At 42.8% G+C, this 19575-nt stretch overlaps 1 protein-coding gene across 1 annotated transcript in view; it reads right to left on the bottom strand.

Annotated features, from left to right (window-relative positions):
- LOC109633610 (uncharacterized) overlaps nucleotides 1-19575 on the bottom strand; it is a 293951-nt gene that overhangs the window by 10703 nt on the left and 263673 nt on the right. The window contains exons 8-9 of the mRNA XM_069523910.1: nucleotides 6963-7000; nucleotides 1240-1360 (exon numbers count right to left, since the gene is read on the bottom strand). Coding sequence (XP_069380011.1) covers nucleotides 1240-1360; nucleotides 6963-7000 — 159 coding nt within the window. The remainder of the gene's footprint in view (nucleotides 1-1239; nucleotides 1361-6962; nucleotides 7001-19575) is intronic.

The following is a 19575-nucleotide window of genomic DNA, read 5'->3' as shown; positions in this document are numbered from 1 at the left end:
GGTTAAGGCTGATGTTTTCCCAAAGAACGACCATCTGTGAAAGGTCAGATCAATCATGTGCTAAGCATGCCTCATAAGCAATCCATAAAGAGCTTGTTTTAAATAATAACATTTTATAGATCACCTAAAGACATAATGTACCAAAGGCAAGCGGGGCTCCACTCTCCAAATAGTCTTCCCCGCGCCAAGAATTCAAATGGGACCAAACTTAATATGTTCACTGCAGTTCATTTAATGAACCAGTGGCATTTCGAGCGAAACTACGCACGCAGTGCCAGCAGACGTCTCTCTTCAACAATAGGCAATTCTTTTAACGGAATATTGCTGTAGAGCCGGGTGCTGTAAATGTGCCCCGGTCTTGAAACAAGTACAATGCTTTTTTTCTCTCTTTTAGTGGCTGATGTTACATTTGTTGTGTAACCACTTTAATTCCATCTGTCTGACAGAAGGAAAAGCAGCAATTGAAGGAGAAGCAGTAGCTTGACACGTTGTAACAGTGCAAATGTATTAGAACTAGTTTCGTGGCAGTTCAATTGCTCTCTATGGAGCAGAGGGGCGATGAATCGGATTGCTGAAAAATGTAAAAGACAGAGAAAGGTTTAAGAAAAAAGGGCCGATCTGCAAATACCTTCTTATTAAAGTTAGTTGACAAAAAGAGAAATCAGAGTTTTACTTTTTTTTGGGAGTTACCGGAAAGACAGCTGGGCGAGTGGAAAAGCTGATGTAAAGAGAAGGTGTTTCCTTATCTCCCGGTCTTATAAATAACAAAGTAGCTACAGGGACAGACATGTCTTCACAGCAGTAGTTTAGGGGATATCTGGTTTAACAACAAATCAGTTCATTATGTTCTCCATCTAATACATAACACCGCATCGGGCTGCAGTGTTGCACAATTTAGCTGGGATGGTTTAAGAGATATCGAGAGGTAATGAGGTTGAATTTGTGCTCCGAGTGATGTCATTTGAGGACACTGAATCCTTGTTGTGTTAATTAAAACTCAATGAAATGATGTAGATGAAAAATGAGCATGGCTCAAAGCCACAGTGAGGGATACTGCTGGGAAAATAAGGTTTCAACTTATTAAGTATTTTTTTTGTATATTACGCAGAGTGAATACAACTTTTAAAGATTTTAGAAAAAACATACATCACAATGAGAGATATCTGCAGTGACAGAAAAAAAGGAGGCTGAGGGAAAGAAGAAACCTCACTATGGGCTTCCAGAGCAGGTCTGGCTCACCTGTGACAGCTGCACTGTAGATGTCCCCTGCTCGTATCTGTGTGACTCCAGCGAGCTGAGAATAGTTGAGAAGATGAGGAGCAGAGATGTGAATCCTGTCCTCGCCGAGTCCAAGCTGTCCCTGCGAGCGAAATAATGATACAGTGTCAGTCACAGGATTAAATAAAAGTTTAATCCCAATGATTTCATTGCTCGTAGACAGAAGAGTTAAATAAAGACACATGCCAGAGTGGCGTTTCAATTTTGGGGGAAAGATTAATCTTCCTGTTAAGCGTGGTGGCTCTATATCGCGAGCTGCTCAGATCTATCTTTCACCTCATCTTAATTCACGCTGCCCTGCCGTTCCTGAGTGTAAACATGGTTGTTAGATTTGTCAAAGAGTGTCATAATTTAAGTGCATCTTTGCAAAGCCCTGTTATGATATCTGCTGCGTGTAGTTAAATATGACACAGAGAACTGGCAATTCATCTTGGCTCAAATGGCTGTCACCCAGGAGGAAATACTGTTAGAAAAGGCTCTCTGCATATTTCTTTCACCAGACAAAAAAGTCTAGTGTGTTTCATGTTTCATTTACCATCATGTGCAACTGACTGGCAATGCAATCCCTCATCGGCGAGCGTGTCTGTGTAAAACCTCTATTCACACACAAAGGCTTAATAACCACAGCATCTCGTGCAGTACAATAGAATGCATTGTCCTCAATTTACATCTCTCTCTCTCTCTCTCTCTCTCTCTCTGTGTGTTGTAAATGGTGAGGGTGTTCAATTTGACTTCTCTCAGCTGTCCTGCTTCTCTCCTTCCTGCTCGCTCCTGCAGAGACAAAGGGATTTCTGCACTGTGCTCATGTGCACGTCAGCATGCCCTAGCATATGTTTGAAAGTGAGCACAATATGTGTGGGTTTACATTTTAACTGTGTTTGTGTGTGTGTGTGTGTGTGTGTATGTGTGTGTGTGTGTGTGTGTGTGTGTCTGTGTGTCTGTGCCGTGCAGTAATCTGGGTCTTTAATTGCTTATTTGAATGTGCGCTACAGTGAGGATTTGTAGACGCGCTGCAGCATATGTTCCTGCTGAGAGAGAGTGTGTTTGTGTGTATGTGTTTGTGTGTATATGCTTTTATAGGTGCGAGTGTGTGCGCTTCCATCAGACTGTGCAAGTGTAAGTTTACTTGTGTTTAGGTACAGTAAGTGAGCAGATGTGTCCATACCTGAGTTTACACGTCTGCGTGTGTTTATACTTGTATATTTTTGTGTGTGTGTGTGTGTGTGTGTGTGTGAGTGAGTGAATGAGCGCTGTCAGGTGCTGCTCCATGCTGTGCCAGCTGCATCTGGAGCCATCTGTGTTGGGGCTCAGTGGGAGGGGAGAGGATGACTTTAATGTACTTGAACCCCAGACAGACCTTTCCCAGACAGTTGTCAGTATGAAACCAAGATAACTGGGCCCAGTCAAGCTGAACCGGCTGATCTGGGAGGTGAGCAGCAGACAGATGCTTTGGCTACACTGTAACCCCGTTCAGACTCACTGGGGAACCTCTGGCACTCAGATACACACAAACACTAGAATCTGTTTGTTCCAGTGGTAGAATAGTCGTGTTTTATATCAGGGGCCGCTCTCATGTTTTCTTAGCCGTCAGGCCTCTGTTGCCTACTTTCTACAATGTAGTTAAAGCTCATTTTTTGTGTGTGTCCGAACACAGAAAATTAATTTAAAATCAAGCTTGACATTTCTGTTTGTACCAATGACAGGGAGGTTATGTTTCACTTGTTGGAAGGGCCGGGGAAGTATTACTTTAATATAATATAGATAATGTTGAATATTGGAGCAGATCTGGACAGAAGTCCGAAACACTGGATAGTTTCTTCACCTCAAACCTCTGAAAACTTCAAGCAAAACCATTTGAAAAGGAAAAGTCACTCTTTAGCAGATCTGCTCTCAACTCGTGTGCCGTAACATGTGAAAGTGGTTGAAGCAGATATTGATTTGTTTTAAGGGGTCAAAGTTTTTGAGTAAACATTGCTAGTAGTGTGTGTGTGTTGCATTTTCACTGATTTCCCAGGGTGCATGGATCTGGATGAAAACTATCAGGCATATTCAGAGGACTGATATCTATCTCTGGGTTTGGCTTGCTTGATTTCAGAGGACTGTTGGGCCTTGATAGTGGTGTGCACTCTATTTCTAGTTTGCTCACAGATTTTGTTTCAGACTTGTGATTTTGCAAAAGTGGCAGCATATTAGATAGAGGAAAATTGTAGGCCAGTGCGGAAATTAAAAACCTGCTTCAACCTCAGCAGGACATGCTGAGATGTATTTCTGAATTAATAAGTACAAACAAGTCTCTGACACATAAAAACAGTATTTGGAGGAAACAGGATGGAGACAGAGAGAGAGATAGGACGATGAGGGGTAACAGCTCATTCTGTATTAATTCTGAATTATTTTCTATTTCCAGCTGTTTACATTATTTGGTTAATCATTTTTTCCATCGGTGGCACATGCATGATTTACTTTCAAACCCAACAATAACACGTTTAAACTAATACTAAGAAGTATTCTGAACTCAATCTAATAAGTATTCGGCTGGTGTTTACAATTAGAATTGGTATTTTTTAGTAAAGACCTGGGGATGAGTTAAGATATGATTGTCAGGATTTATTTGTCATCCCCTCTTTCACCCCCTCATCCTCAAAAAACTATCACATAATAAAAAATGGAGGAACATCGATTTAAAATGACAACAGCACTCCACACTATACCCACAAAACTAAGAACAGCACAGTGCAGCAGCAACAATCCTGCACCACAAAAGACAACACAGAGGCCCAGTAATGATCTTGCAGCAACAATATGATTAGTGAAGCACAAAATCAATTAATGCAGCAGTGGAATCAATAGGTGTCTCTCAGCATATATGTCCTGCAGTTAATTAATAAACAAAAAGGACATTAAGCAGCGGAGCATCAGACTGTGGCAACGACTGTCATCAGTCACGACGTGTGTACTGATGGCATCAGCAGGAAGGAAAAGGGGAAAACACAGACAGATATAAATGTGTGCATGGCAAAACACCACACACACCCACGGGCAAAGATGCTCCCAACATGTACACATACATGAGAGCACGCACACTAATACACAAACACAGGAAGGTTTCTGTCTTCCTTTTGTTTTTCATGTTTTCTTCTTTCACACAGAGGAGGACCTGTAGATCAGCGGTATCAATAACGCTCATTTTACTCCACTGCTGCAGCCCAGACCATATTAGCATCAATTTGGAACAGGTCCAGGGTTCGATGGGGCCTGAACTGTGTTGGAACCAGGCCCGGGGTTTCCACAACCATCAGACCGGCTCCTTTATAATTTACCATGCCTGATGAGTCCCCTGCATCATTACATTACAGACGGGGCTGCAATCGAAAGGCCAAATAGCCACACTATATATTGTATATGTATAAACACATGCTACAAGCTGCTGCTACCCAGGTGACAATGCTTCTTAACTACATTTCACCAGTCTGGAAAAAAAAGTGTTACGCTCCATGTAACCTATTGTTTCTCTCGTCATTTTCTGCATTCACACTTTTCCTATTTCAGCCCTCAACGTTTCACTGAGAATCAAAGAATGTTTTCTGAAGGAATTTTGTTTTGGAGCCTGGTCATTCATTGCCAATGCAGATGTACTGTAATCTGTAGTTCATCTCTGTGCTAACGTCGTCTGCTGTCCACCTCATTACACAGGCTGTTTAGAGCTTGTATTTAAAGTCAATTGGATGCTATGTCAATTTAGGTCCCTGGCCAGTTTGAGCTCGCTGTCAGAACCTCAGCCGACGGTTGACCCTGCTATCACACAGCTGACATTAGCAATCCAGACTCAACTCTAGACGCAGATGTATTCGTCTTTATTGAGTTTATGGCATCAGCTACACTGGCGTACTGGTTAATTCAATAATCCATAATGTGAAGTAATAGTCGTAGATATTTAGACATGAATTGTTCACATTTAAAGCGATCGCTTTCTCCACAACACTGATGCACTTTGACTTCTCCTGCCTGCTTTGAAAACTTACTTGTTTCCCTTGTTATATGCTGTTAACATATTGATTCTGGCTGTGGAATGCACTCTCTGACATCATTCAAATTCCTTCTCACCTCAATCATGTGATACAACACAGGCCGTCCGTCTTTTAGTCTCAATAGGAGGAAAACAATGAGATTTCTATCTGTAATACTATTACCAGCCGTAATAGGGTTAGAGCTGCCTGGGTTTACCTTAGTAAGGCAGCGGAGAACTTTATTAGGTTTAAGACCTTTTGCTTTTCTACTGCTACTGATACATAAGAGCTTTTAAGCCCTAGAGAGAGGAAGGTATCCGCTTAGCAAAAAAAAAAAGTTCAAGATGGCCCCTCGTCTCATGTCTTCTCCAGCGACAAACAGTGTTATCTTTCAGGAGGTGGAACCTTTCTTATTTTTTACGTGTTGATGGGAGTAGTTTCGGTGTGGCACTATGTGGCTGATTACAGGGGGAGTCTTAATCAGGTGGTGCAGTCTGCGAGGGGCCCCTGGGGCTGAGAGTGTGCTACATCCTGTCAGACTGCACAGAGAAACAATCAATCATCAGAGCGGCTCCACGACAGAGGAGCGAGAGAGCGAGAGAGAGAGAGGGCAGAAAGACACGAAAGATGGAGGAAGAGTAATAAAAAAATGCAAAAAGAAGGGTAGGAGTGGAGAGGAACGGGGAAGAGCGAGGGAATGAGGGTGGAGATAGAGATGGGAGAAGGAGGAGAAAGAAAGAACGTGATGAGGGGAGAGAGGAAATTGACTGTGTCCTTGCAGAGACTAACTTTGAGTTATATAGACGTAAGGACGCTTATGAAAATCCAATGAGTCTAGTTAGACTAGAAACACAATAAGAGTGCAGTGTGGAAGCCAAGGCCACGTCAAAGCTCATAACAGCTGATGTCTACCATTTTCATTGCTCTCCCCCCCCGCTCTGCTATCCTTCACCTGCGTGTTTGTTTCATCCCCCCCCCCTCGCCGTGACGTTGTAAAAGTGATCACATGTTGGCCGAGGTTTCAAACGACCTCCCAGATAAACACCAGAGCCGGGAGGAAAAAGAATCAGAGACAGAGAGAGGAACAGGGGGATTGAGGTGGGCCTAAGTTTTACACTCTCCGGGCTCTGTCTGGGGGCTGTGTAATGATGCGGCACTTTAAAGAACGTCTTAAATGAAAGGCCAGAACAATCCTCAGTGACAGGTGGGATTCTTTATCGAACAGAGGAGGAGGAGAAGACAGGACAGGGCCAGCAAACACACACACACACACACACACACACACACATCCTTGTGGCTATATGCACATTCAAAGGGGCATAAACTACAGTAGATTCCACAAAGAGGATTTCCTGCTCTGTCCATGTGAAGCAGAGGAGTTGAAATGGACAAACAGCAGACCCCATAAAGGTGATTTATAGAATTTAAAAAGATGTGCGTTCTTGGCACACCATGAAGGATATTAAGTGCTTGAGGGGAGGGCTCAGACACAAGTCCCCCAAAACCTTTTAATCTCTACTCTGGAGGGGAAAAGATCTCAAAATGTTTAAAAAATGGAAGAAGTTGCCGTGTCTGTGTGTGTGACTGTTTGTGTAATGTGAAAAAAAGCCTGACGTCCAGTGTTGTTCTTATTCTGCTTCTCTGGCAGGGCCAAAAGTGGAAAAATGTTTGGCTCACCTCTTGCCCCATCCCCCAGGAGAAGACATTCCCACCATCTGAAGAAAGAAAGAGAGAAAGAAGCAGAGAGAGGGAGAGAGAGAACACAGTAAACCAACCGACCGACAATTTAAGCAAGGCAACAAATAGAATCCTGGGGTTAAAATAGAAAACGGAAGAGAAAAAAAAACAAAAGTGGAGGGAGAGGAGGGAAATGCGTAGCTGACAAAAGTGGCTCAAGCATCATACATCAAGCACTTGTTACCTCTCTCGGTGCTTGTGATTGCACATGACTGCAAACAAGTCAGTGATAAAAATCTGAAGAAAGATGAGACCGATCGGGCCGGCTTTAAAGATCATCAATCACGGCCCTGTAAGCTCAGATATTATTAGTTCAAGTAAAGCTGCACTCTTCCATTTTATGGACATCATAAAAGACTTTGGGAGGGGTGGTGGTGGAGGTGGAGTGGAGGAGATCCCCCAGTGTTTTAACTAGGACTGGGATGGATGTGTTTGGAAAAGCAGACCGGATGGATGGACAGCTCTAATGTACGTAGTAACGCTAACTGAATCACTCACACTGCACCCGGCTCCCCCAGGGGGAGGAATGTGGGATGGGAGTGTACGGCCCCACTTAAAATGTGTAAGTAAAAGTATACGGTGAAAAGGGCAGCGCACGTGTGTGTGTGGGTGGGTGATACGTGTTTTAGTGCATGTGCTTGAACGACCCCTGAGAGGTTTGGTGACAGCACGCACGGACCTTCGGGCTCATTAACACACCACGATAACGAGGACAGCGCAGGTGCATTTCAGAGCATATACAGCACCCTCGGTACAGTCGGTGTTGATTTTAGAGAATTCAAATAAAGCAGGTTCACAATGGGAATAACAGGTGCACGTAGTGGGCTCGCTCTTTCTGTCAAAATGTGACGCTTTTATTGATCTCCTGACCGGTGCTGGAGCGTCATAGCTCTTTGAAATTCAACAGGGTTGTGGTTAAGCTCGTGAATATATTCAAACCCCAAAAAACATTAAAAACCTCACTTAAAAATACAAATATTACATTTACTTTGGATTTTCCAAAAATGTGTTAAGATGTTGCTTTTGGTCTATGGCTTGGTCCGAAATCACTCACTACAGACTACATAGTGAGGTTGCCTTTCTTTAGTGCTGTCCGAATGTTGAGTAAGAATTTCTATACCCTATATGCTAAACTTATTGTATCCCACAATGCATTGTGAAAAGTAGCGCACAACCAATGGTCACAAACCAAGCGATTTAAAAATACCATCATGCATTGCAGTGAATCAAAACCAAACAGATGAGAGGACAGAGAGAACTGTCTGATGTGAAAACAAAATTATAAAAGAAATAAATATTTTAATATTGGCGCAAATATTGTTCATATGCCATGTGTTATTTTGTCCTGTTTGTTAGGTATGTTGATGTTTCAGTGTTAGAGAAATGTTACCTTCCTACCTGAGCCACAGGATTTAGTTTTCAGTTCTGTTTGTCGTGCATGTCCTTGTTGTTGCGATCGCTCTTTAGCTCTGGAGTGGTTTTAAAAAGTTTGTCTGCTCTAGAGTAACAGCGTCCGTCAGGCTGTAGAAACTTCCACAGTAAAGAGGATAAAAGTGATATTCATTGTCCTGAGCGATCTTTGCCCCTGCAAGTTGAAATCTGAGCTAGCGTTCGCGTGGGAAAATATGACAGTATAAAATGGACCAACATTGACATGGAGCATTACAACTGTGCAACAACAATGATGTGTTTACCAGGAAAGGGAAAATGACTTGAGTAGTGTTTTTCTCATTTTGCTCCCTAATAGTCCTCTACATGGAACTCCCTATAGAGTAGTGAAAGAGGGAAAGAGTGAATGAGTGAGGGATTTCGGTCATATTGTGCTCATCTAGACATACATTCATATTTCTTTTTTGTCTAATAAAAACTTAGATTTAATCTGTGCTCTGCTGTCATTATGATGTGTCTGTATATCCCATGTGACACACTGACACCTGTTGTCTAACAAGTTCCCTCCCTGATGTGCATCATCTCGTCTGATAAAGAGCCGTCATTTGATCCTGGATGTTGCTTTTGTCCATCATCCGTTACAAGCAGTAATATAATGAGTTTAGAAACACTCAACTCCACTGGAAACGACAGAAACACATGTAGGAGTGCCTGCGGCCATTTTAATGAATACTTTCTACTAAAAATATTTGTCAGTCCATACCACTGCTCCCTGGGCAATGTCTCTTTTTTCTGTTTCACTTATTCCAACTTTTTTCCCTCCCTCTCTCCCTCTCCCTCTCTCTCTGCCTGCCAGTGAGGACATAAAGGCTAGTGTGAAGTCCATCACTGCCTGGTGAATAGCTGCCCTTTGTGCCTCGGAACTTAATTCACAGGCTGAAAGGACCCCGGCCCTGCCATAGCACCTCTGTGTGCTGCCTGATTTAAAAGAGCCTGCATGTCCGCTGCCCTCCGCCTGAAAACTCTCTGTGGCGTCGAACATACCAGGTTTAATCTAGTTTTGCGGATTCAAAGATCAGAAGGTTGAAACGTATAAAAGCCGCATATTTCTGTTAAATATTAAACGGTGAATATAAGCAATTCCAGTGCCGACGCTGCTCTCACAGTCGCTAAACGTCTGCATTGTTGTCAAGGAGACCGACTGTTTTTTTATTGCCTTGACCTTATTCAATATATGGACGCGCTCCGTGCATTACCATTTTAACAAACCCAAAGCAATGACATTCGGTGTTACCGCCAGCTCATGGCAACAATGTCATTTGGAGGTTGTGCAGTAAAGAAATAATTTGTATCACCATTTCGGGCAACATAACTTTCCTTTTTTTTTTTCTGACTTTGGCATTTGTGAAAATGGATTGTTGCGGAGGGCATCAATAACACAGCAGCCTCTCTCTCTCTCTCTATCCCTCGTCTCTCTCTCTCTCCTCCCTCAGAGACTTTCGCCAGGCTTGTTAGGCCTGACACTGGTACCCTGGTGAACAAAAGGACTGCACGGCTTAGGGCTGCCCTGGAATGTCAGCGGGTTCACATTTCACATGCAGATGCGTGACCCCAGAGCCCTTTAGTGGGAAGGTGCGCTTTAACCTCGCAGAGAAGCAGAGGCAAGGGGGGTGAAGGGGGGGTAAGGGGCACCTTAAGGGGAATCTGTGTTGGGGGAAGGGGTAAAAAATAAGAATGAGTTTGCACTGCTTGTATCTGCTCTTACAACGCTATACGCCTCTCTCAGTGCCCCCCCCTCTCTCTCTCTCTCTCTCTCTCTCTCTCTCTCCTTTAAAACCATGCTGCACACTGTTAAACTCAGCTGATATACCTTACAGAAAATTATAATCGTCGATATTCTGAGAACTTGTCAGAGCCATCTCCTTTAAGTGTGATCTGCGACGCGCCCCCTCGCTTCGGAACACATGAAAGTATTAACTTTTAAAGTGCATACATAAGATTTCTCCCCAAATAATTGAAAAAGCACAATGGGAGGGGTTATGTAAGGCAAACGCACTGTGAGCTCTGCAAAAGAAACTAAAGCTACTGTCATCTGCTCTCTGTAGGCCCAGCCAGGCACAGTTTCAACTCAAGGGCTTCACACTTCTGTAACTCGCTCTCCTTCCCTCGCTGCTCTCCCTATCCTCACTCTCTCTACACTCGTTTGCCTCTCCCTCTCTCCTTTGCACTCGATAGCGAAAACTTCAAAGACAACAAGATCTTCTGCAAAAGCGTGAAAAACTTCAAGCGCGTTTGTTTGTTTTGACCCCGGAGCCCCTTGCTGCAACCCTGTACCTCTAACATGCAAGTCCTGCAGAATACATGAGGAACAGAGACCAAATCCAAGGATGCATTTTTTTCTTCTTCTTTTCTCCACCTGCCTGCAACCCTCATTCTTCCCATGTGTTGCTTTTGTGTAACTTTTGTCGAAAGCAGCTCTGGCATGTGGCACCACATCTACTGCAACGACCCTGCAAAACTGATGACAAAGTACAAAGTACTAAAGTTTCTTGAGAGGCAAAGACTATGAACCTTTCAAATTCATTTTATATATTTCACTAAGAAAATGAAAAAAGAATCAATACCACACAAATGCTCATGCACACAGACACACACACCCTCACACAGTGAATACGCACACACGCATTTATGTTTCCTCACTGACTCATCTAGCTTGGCCTCTGTAGGTGTCTGGGTTATGATTTCTCTTCAGGAAGCACAAAAGGGCCTCATCTATCAGCAGGTTGCTGCCTCCAGCCAGGCCCGGATCTGTCATAACAAGGAAGTAGAGACGATAAAACCTTGTAAAAAAATACAACACAGTGCAAACTATAATGTTAAAAGTTACCTGAGATGACTATAAAGCAAAATCAAAAGAGACCACTCAAATTCATCGTATTCTCTCATCATCTTGCAGAGAAATTATTTCTGGATAAGTTCAACTGGGCACCAAACTTTGATTCTGACTTATTTGCTGAAATACTGTAGAATATAGACGAATTTCAACAGCATAGGAGTAAATCTCATCAGTCAGTGAGTCAATAAACATGCAGCATTTTTGTATCAAGATCTAATATTGCTATAGATTGGCTGCCTGATGTAATGTTACACAAACACGCCTTAGAGGAATGCAAGAAAAACACTCACACGTGTGTTGTGGTATTTTGAGGTATTTTTCTTCATTGAACCTTAGTGTTCCTCTGCAGTTTGATGCAGGCAGGAAATGTCCATGAAGGTATAGAACTGTCCGATTCAGATTTATAAGCCAAAACAGAACGAGGAGCGGTGCCACTGTCACATATACATACGTGTTTTGGGTATGAAAACTCCGACATGGACCATAAATCTGTACTTTGAAAATTATACAGCAGTCCTGTCCCCACAACAGACAACTAATTTCTTTTTAACACCTAGAGCAACAAAAGTACAGTCAAGTGCTCAAAACCAACTCCAAACTTAAACGCAGCAGGAGGCTTTTGCCTGCAGCGATAGACCCGGCACAAAAACTGCAGACATGGCTCCAGTTTAAACGATCAAGAAAAAGGCAGGAGTAACAACTATATCTTTATCTGTAGAATGACAAATGATAAATTACTTCTATTGGTTACTTCTATCCCTACATGCATGAAATAAACTTGAATTACCACAGACAGACATACCATAGCCTTATTCCTCATTGGAGAGCCTCCAAAATCTCCACAACTGGATTCCCACTCAACTGAGATCACTGAGGGCGGAGCTATGACTGTGATTTCAGCAGGTTATGTTTAGAAAACATAATCATTTGTCAGATTGGACAAGGTTGTTCATTAAATTTCATGTCAGCTGGCTTGTTTGTTACCTGAGAAGGCAGATTTGTTGATTTTCCTGATGATGAAGAACTTGCAAGTGTGAAACCTTGAAAAGGTTTTAAGTCTGCAGTAGTGAGCTTTAGACACTTACTTCCAACTGTCCAGTGGTTCAGGAGGTACAGAAGTCACCGATTCTTACTACTGATACTATGTTAGAGACGGCTTCAAGTTGTGGTGAATAATTTTTAAATAATGTGGAAAAACACCAAGGCGCTGAAACATAAAAACAGGCAACTTAAGTTGAACCACACTGTGGTAAATAACATTTTATTTTTAACGGAATAAAAAGTTTTTTTAGAGTGTAAGAATGACAGGGAGCTGCGAAACAAAACAAACAAGAGTTGTACATTAATGTGTAATCTTCGGTTTTATTCTTAAGTATATTTGAAATTGGTATAAAAGACTATTGTTTAGGAACCAATATTGAAGTGAAAATATCAGTACCAGTACAGCTCCCAGCCCTGGTGGCTTTTATTGACGTATCCATTTGTAAAATATGACCTACTATTAACTACTACTTATTAATTGATTTACATAAAGAATCAAATCCCTTATTTCCCCCCGAGCTTCAAATGACATGTGTATTTTGATTTGATGTAATGATGGTGTTAAAAAACCTACAGTTTATTCATCGAAACATCATCATGATCACCTTCATGATTATTGTCAATGTCAGTGCTTTTCTGTGTCAGAGATCTTATTCTGCAAAGAGTTTAATCTATATTCATGTCAGAGTGTTTATTTGTGTAGTCTAAAATCTGTTTGTGTGTGTGTGTTCTGTGTTTAGCAGCTCTGCCCTCTAATAGTTGAGACATCTATAGCATCCACAGCAAGGCCAGGGGAGCAAGGGAGCAATCCATAGGCCTGCGTAGCCATGGCAACTAAACAAGGAATAGGCTAGATGTCAGGCGAGCATGGCTAAATTACCCATTAGAGAAAGCAGGAAGGGGAGAGAGGGAATACTGGTCAGGGCACAAGAGGCTAATGGGGAGATAAGATGGCCAACATAACGACTACACACACACACACACACACACACACACACACACACACACACACACACACACACACATATACACAGATGCACACACATACGCCAACACACACATAACGATGGAAAACAGACAGGGGTTGGTACATAAAGGTGCTGGTGCAAACACATGCAGAAATAGGAAAATACAATTAATGTGTACAAACTGTTACAAATAAACACACACTAACACAATGTCCAGACATATCAACACAAATATAAACATATGCTGATACGCACATGTGAGCACACAAATGGAAAAACAAATGGGCGCGCACACAAATGTACACACACACAGACACAGACACACACACACACACACACACACATGCATACACACAAGCATTAAAAGAGAAGACAAAATGGTTTTAATAAAGACGCCCTCTTGGAGAGGTTGCTTGTGAATGTGAGGGAGATGTATTTATAGGAATCCTCCTGTGAGATCCTCTCTGCTCAGCCTCACAGTGTGTGTGAGTGTGTGTGTGAGTGAGAGAGAGAGAGAGAGAGAGAGAGGGAGAGAGAGATTTCTTCATCCTAATCCTTGATGCATGGCCTACTCTGTGAGTCTATACTAATGAATAAAAGAATAAAGAATGAATTGGTGTAAGTATCTAAACCAATGCAGGTGTGAAAAGGTAAAACGGGTGTTGGCCTGGTGGTTATTCCTGCTGTGCACAGACATGTGCTCCGAAAACCACATTTATATGTTTCCAAACAAGCTCAAGTAGTCACACTGAGAACAGCATATTTTGTACACACACACACACACACACACACACACACACACACACACAACCCCTCTACATGGAGTCATGCAGGCTCCTCCTGACTTTAATGCTGCACATTCATTTGCATGCGCCATAATTAGCGTCAGGCACACAGAGGCTGGTCCTGGGGGAGCTCTGTGATAACCGCTTCCCCTTCTATTAGGGCTCTCATTCCAAGAGTGTCAGACATTGCACATCTTCATTGTGGGGCCTGCAGCACATCGGCTCAGTGGAACCTCTGCTACTGTAGCTACTGCTGAAGTATGCAGGAGGCGAGGCGTTGGGGATAAGGTGCTGGGGGACAGGTGGAGGATGCTGGATTCGATGGAGGGTGGGCAGAGAGGGAGGAGGAGAGAAAACGGGGACTGAGAGATGGAGAGAAAGAAAGAGAGTGAGTGAGGTGATAAGTTTGGAAGACAAAGGGAAAAGGGGGAAAGAGAGACAAAGAGAGGTAGTGCATGGCAGAGCCGTTTGCACATTGTGCAGCAGACAGACAGAGAGACGGGCTGGACAGAGGTAATGAATGCAGTTATTAAATTGTTTCAGCTGCAGAGAGGTCTATTCTTATGCCATTATAAAAGGAACAATTTATCCCCACTGATCGGCCCTGTCTCCTTTCTCCTCGCTCACTTTGATCTGCCAGCATATTGCCTTGATGTGTCCTATTCAATAGCGAATCTGGGGCAATTTTAATGCTTTTGTACCTCGCCACCGCTCCACTTCTCCCTCCCTGTTTAAAAATAGCTGTTAATTATAAGTGCAGTTTAAATGTCTCTAGTGACCCAGAAATGCAGGTTGGAGTGAGAAGAAGGGATTGAGCATCTCCAAGTTTAAAAAGAGCTAGACACCATTTCTTTCCCTTCTTTATCATGCTTTCTTCAATCTCTCCTTTCTACTCACCCCCCCCCCCCCCCCCCCCCCCGCACAGTTCTTTGTCTTCTCCAATCACCCCCCTCCTGCCCCACCACCTCCAATTCTACTTTTCCATTCCTTTAGTGTTCCCCAACATTTCTTTTACCCCATCTCTCGCTTTCTCTTTCTCCTCTGTGGTGTTTTTCAGCTCGGCAGGAGTGAGCGGGGCTGGAGGATAGGGGATTCGGCTTCTTTTTCTTGAGCACACGAGAGAGCTGCAGCGAGACTTCGGAGACCACGGCTGTGAAACCGCTTCAGTCTGCAGATTGTATGTTGCGTTACGCCGAGTCTTTGTATCTCTCTCCTCAACTTCCTCCTCTTTTGCAGCCGTAGGAGTGGGATGTTGAAAGGAAAGGCATGTGAAGGTGCGCTAGGTAGCACGGCACAAGGCAGAGGCGCGGAGTATACCTGTGGGGAAGAGAAAGGGCTGTGCAGGGACCTGGGGTGCGCACCTGGGGGGTGCAGTGTTATAAATAAAGCATTAGCCTCTTGAAGGAAACAGAGATGTGAGGGGCTGTCTCTGCAGCTCTCTTTTCCCTACTAACTCTAACTAACAGTTAACCCGCAGGCATGTACAAGTTCTTCTTTCATCGCAGAGGAGGTACATGTAAGGGTACAAAATAATCACTCAGAGGTAAACTGTGGGGCTCTCATGTTGAAATCTGGACATTTGGGGAGGTCAGGGAAAAAACTTCCATCATATCTTCCATCCGACACAGACTGATCTTCTCCTATTGGTAAAGTTGTAGATCTTTTTGAAATAAAGTTGAGAAAGTTGATACCAAACTTCGGGGGGGGGGAGTGGTTTGTATCACCAAGCATAGGGCCCAAATCTCTCCAATCCTTGCCTGAATAGTTTCAAAACCATACATAGTTCCATGAAGTGTGCTATGGAAAGGAGATGACACTTGGCATGAATCAGTTATAAAGTCCATGACTGTTGCAGAGAGGTGGGTTATGTGTAGCACAAATTTCATCGCAGGTGTTTCATGGTGTAACATTATGTTCCACACTGCACTGACCTTGCACACTGTTCTGATTGTCAGTATGTTTGGTTCCAGCTCAGTAAAAGGGTAGTGAGAGCTCGTCAGACATCACAGGGTCAAGCCCAGGTTTGTGTTATTAGGTTGCATTATTCCAAAATCCATCAGAAGGTTAAGTGACTTGAAAAATAAATGTAATGTTCTATGTTTATAACAATCAGACAATTCATATGGAATTCAGAGCCTGTCCGATCTCATGTAGAAATCCATCCATTATACTTTATTGTTCACAAAAATCCTGCTGCAAACAATGACATGAAACTGATTAGCAACACTTGGAGAAAGAATATGAAAATACTAAAGAAAATAGCTCAAAGCCAATTAGTTATTATGCCCCCCCCCCCCCCCCCCCCCCTTCCCCACTAATACTCTTATCTCACATTGTTTTCTTCCCCTTCTCAAGGTGCACATCCCTAAACCTGTCACCAACCCATGGAGATGTAACACAGCCATACTCTGACTGAGGAGAGTGATAATATTATAAAGCAAAGGTCTTCCTCCAGCCATGACAGTTTTATTGTACTTTCAGACTTCCTCACTATCTCCTTGTTTATGAATGTAGATGTACTGAAATTGCTATAGGAGGACATATGCTAACCTCAGCACACTGTAACCTCCACTATTGGCTCTAACTTAAAATTAATATGACCTCTATGTCTCTCCACTGGCCGCCCAGGCAATGATATACAGTATGTCTCCATCAGTATCCATGGTCTGGCCTGACAATGGAAATATGTACAGGAGATGACTGAGCAATGCTGAAACAAGCACTCAGCGCAGGTCCACTCACTCAAGGCGGGCGAGGACTTGATAGATAAATGAGAACAATGTATTGGTTTGTCCACAGGCGTGGCGGCACTGACAGAACTCATAAAACAAAGTGTTAATGCTGTCCTTGGTAGGGAACGCATGATAGTAAATAAAATGTTATCTAGTAGCAGAGTGAGACGCATCTTTAAACATCAGCATTGCCCGAGGAAACCACACGAGTGTTAGCGGAGAGAGTGGCTCTTCAAATGATTCAAAGTAACAAGGCTGCCGCTGTAACGCGAGCTAAAAGATTCTTTCACGCTTTAATGCAAAACTATTAATCTCACTGTGTTATTGTTATTTAACTGTGGTAGACCAATTACAGTTTTGCTTTAAATAAAAAAATAAAAAAATGTGTAATTTCATTTGTCAATAAACATGTCAAGTGATAAATCAAGGGTCATCCTAATGCATGAGTTTTTGATCGTCTAATGGTCAGTATGTTAAATCTTCCATAAACGTCCATGGAGTTCAAGTGATGTGAACAAGGGCGTGAAATCATGCAAAGGTAAATGATACCTATGATGATACCTATGTGGCTGCTGGTCGACACGGTGATCCAGTGGTTAAGCACTAGTGTCACCTCACAGCAAAAATGGTTTTGGGTTCAAACCTGACTGGGACCTTTCTTGACATGTTCTCCCTATGTCTGTGTAGTTATTCTGTGGTCTAAACACATGCAGATTAATTGGAGGGTGTTCAAGGTGTAGCCCACCTCTCGCTCAATGTCAGCTGTCTTGCTCCATTCCCCCCACGACCCTCAAAGGATAAGCGGCATGGATGGATGGATGTATGGACAAGTTGCTGCAAGTAAGCTAATACGTGTGATGTCTGACGATATAAAGTCTGTTTATGTACTATGATTAATTTAGCAATTCAGTAATAGAAATTGTCTACATTTTTCTGTTTGCAGTGTTTGTCTTTACTATGCACAATTCCTTCTATTTAAGCATTGCATCCTTGCGGTGTCTTTACAATAGACAAACAGAAATTGATGCCAATATTGTCCTCTGACATAATAAAACATCTTCATTCCAAACCTAAAAAAAAATCTCTACAATCACAGAGTGTTTAAATAAAGAACAATGGAAGATAAATAAGGGGAGAGGAAGAAAACAATGAGATGAACAAGGATGACAGTGTGGAGATGAGAGTAAGAGATGCAAGCTAATGACCTTGATAAGACCAGGGACACGTGGAGCCTGAGGAGAAGATGTGATGTGCTGCCGTGACAGCGGTGTAGTAGGGCTGGTGACAAGAGGAGATGAGGAGCCTGCACTTCTTGGCTGGTGTTACACATTAGCGTTGTTGTTAGCCAGGGGCATCAAGGGTGAATGTGTATTTGTGTGTGTGTGTGTGTGTGTGTGTGTGTGTGTGTTTCCAGAGCGAGGTACGAAGACATCCCGGTCGAGGCCTTGCATGGTGACAGAGGCTGATACCAATCTAATGAGATAAGAAACGTATGCAAATGAACCTGGCCACAGTTCACACTAATCAGCTTAACGCCCCGATAGATATCAGCTATCTGTCGCACTGCTTGTGCACAAACACACACACGCAAGCAAGCTCTCAGAAGTTAAAACAATCAGGGCAAGGCTTTGCCATGCCACGTACAGACACACAAACAGACCCACTCACACAACACTTGAGTCAAACTGTTCCTAACATCTCTAAAATGTTGGTAAGCGAGTAAATATGTGTGACTATATGTGTGTGTATGCAGGTATAAACCAAAGAGGTGAGTGGATATCTCTGTGTGTGTGTGTGTGTGTGTGTGTATGTGTGCGTGCGTGCAGGTCGTTCTTGGGGTCATGTCTTTCACAAGCTAAATGCTGAGTAAGGACAAGGGGCCCTGGCGAAGGAATGCAGGAATCTAAAATAGCTGAATACAACAGGGGGATGTTTGATAAGAGGCTAAAAGGCAGAAGTGACCCCTTTTTTTAATTTCATGCCCTTGCAGAATTATCTCACCATCATCAATCGATATGTCACCAAGGAACACTGCAGATTATATGTGTTCCTCGTCACAGTATGTCAGGTTGAAAAAAAAAACAGGAATGCATTTACTCCCCTGGCAATTTATATTACTATTTTTTTGTGCCTCAGTAATACCGTGTTAGCCGTCTCTGTGAAAGAGCAGCAGAGTCTCAGCATGTCATTTTGAATGGTGTGTGATCACCAGACAGAGGAGAAAAGTCATGCCCCAGCTGTACTCTTCAACACATCTCTCTGTAGCTATTATTGTCTGTGGGAATCCAGGGCATCATACATGGTCTGGGGGCAAAAGTGTGACCACCAGTAAAAGACTGGCCCTGGAATAACACAGCTGACCTTCATTCAGTCTGTCCACTGGTCTTTTCAATGTTAGCTAATCAGACACTGTCAGTAATGAGTGATGTAGATAAAGTTATTAGTACAGAAACATAATTCTGGTAGACTGTCATCATGTAGCTTTTCTTAATGGCACTAGATGAGGGAAGGACATTGGCTTCTACGTAAATTGAATCCTTGACTTCCAAGCTAATTATGTTATACAGTGACTATAAAGTTTTGTGAATAAATATTGCAAATACGTATAAAAATTCAACAGTCTGTTTAAAAATATCTTTTGACTGCAAGCCTGTATTACAAATCATATGTCGACAGCTGCAATTCAGCTATGAACCTTTGAATTTTTCATATTTCTGCATGCTATGTCTTCACATATTTTCT

The sequence above is a fragment of the Paralichthys olivaceus genome, chromosome 4 (genome assembly GCF_024713975.1).
Source record: "Paralichthys olivaceus isolate ysfri-2021 chromosome 4, ASM2471397v2, whole genome shotgun sequence".
NCBI lineage: Eukaryota > Metazoa > Chordata > Actinopteri > Pleuronectiformes > Paralichthyidae > Paralichthys > Paralichthys olivaceus.
Note: the sequence above shows the minus strand (reverse complement) of the source record. Positions and strands in the feature narration are given on the sequence as shown.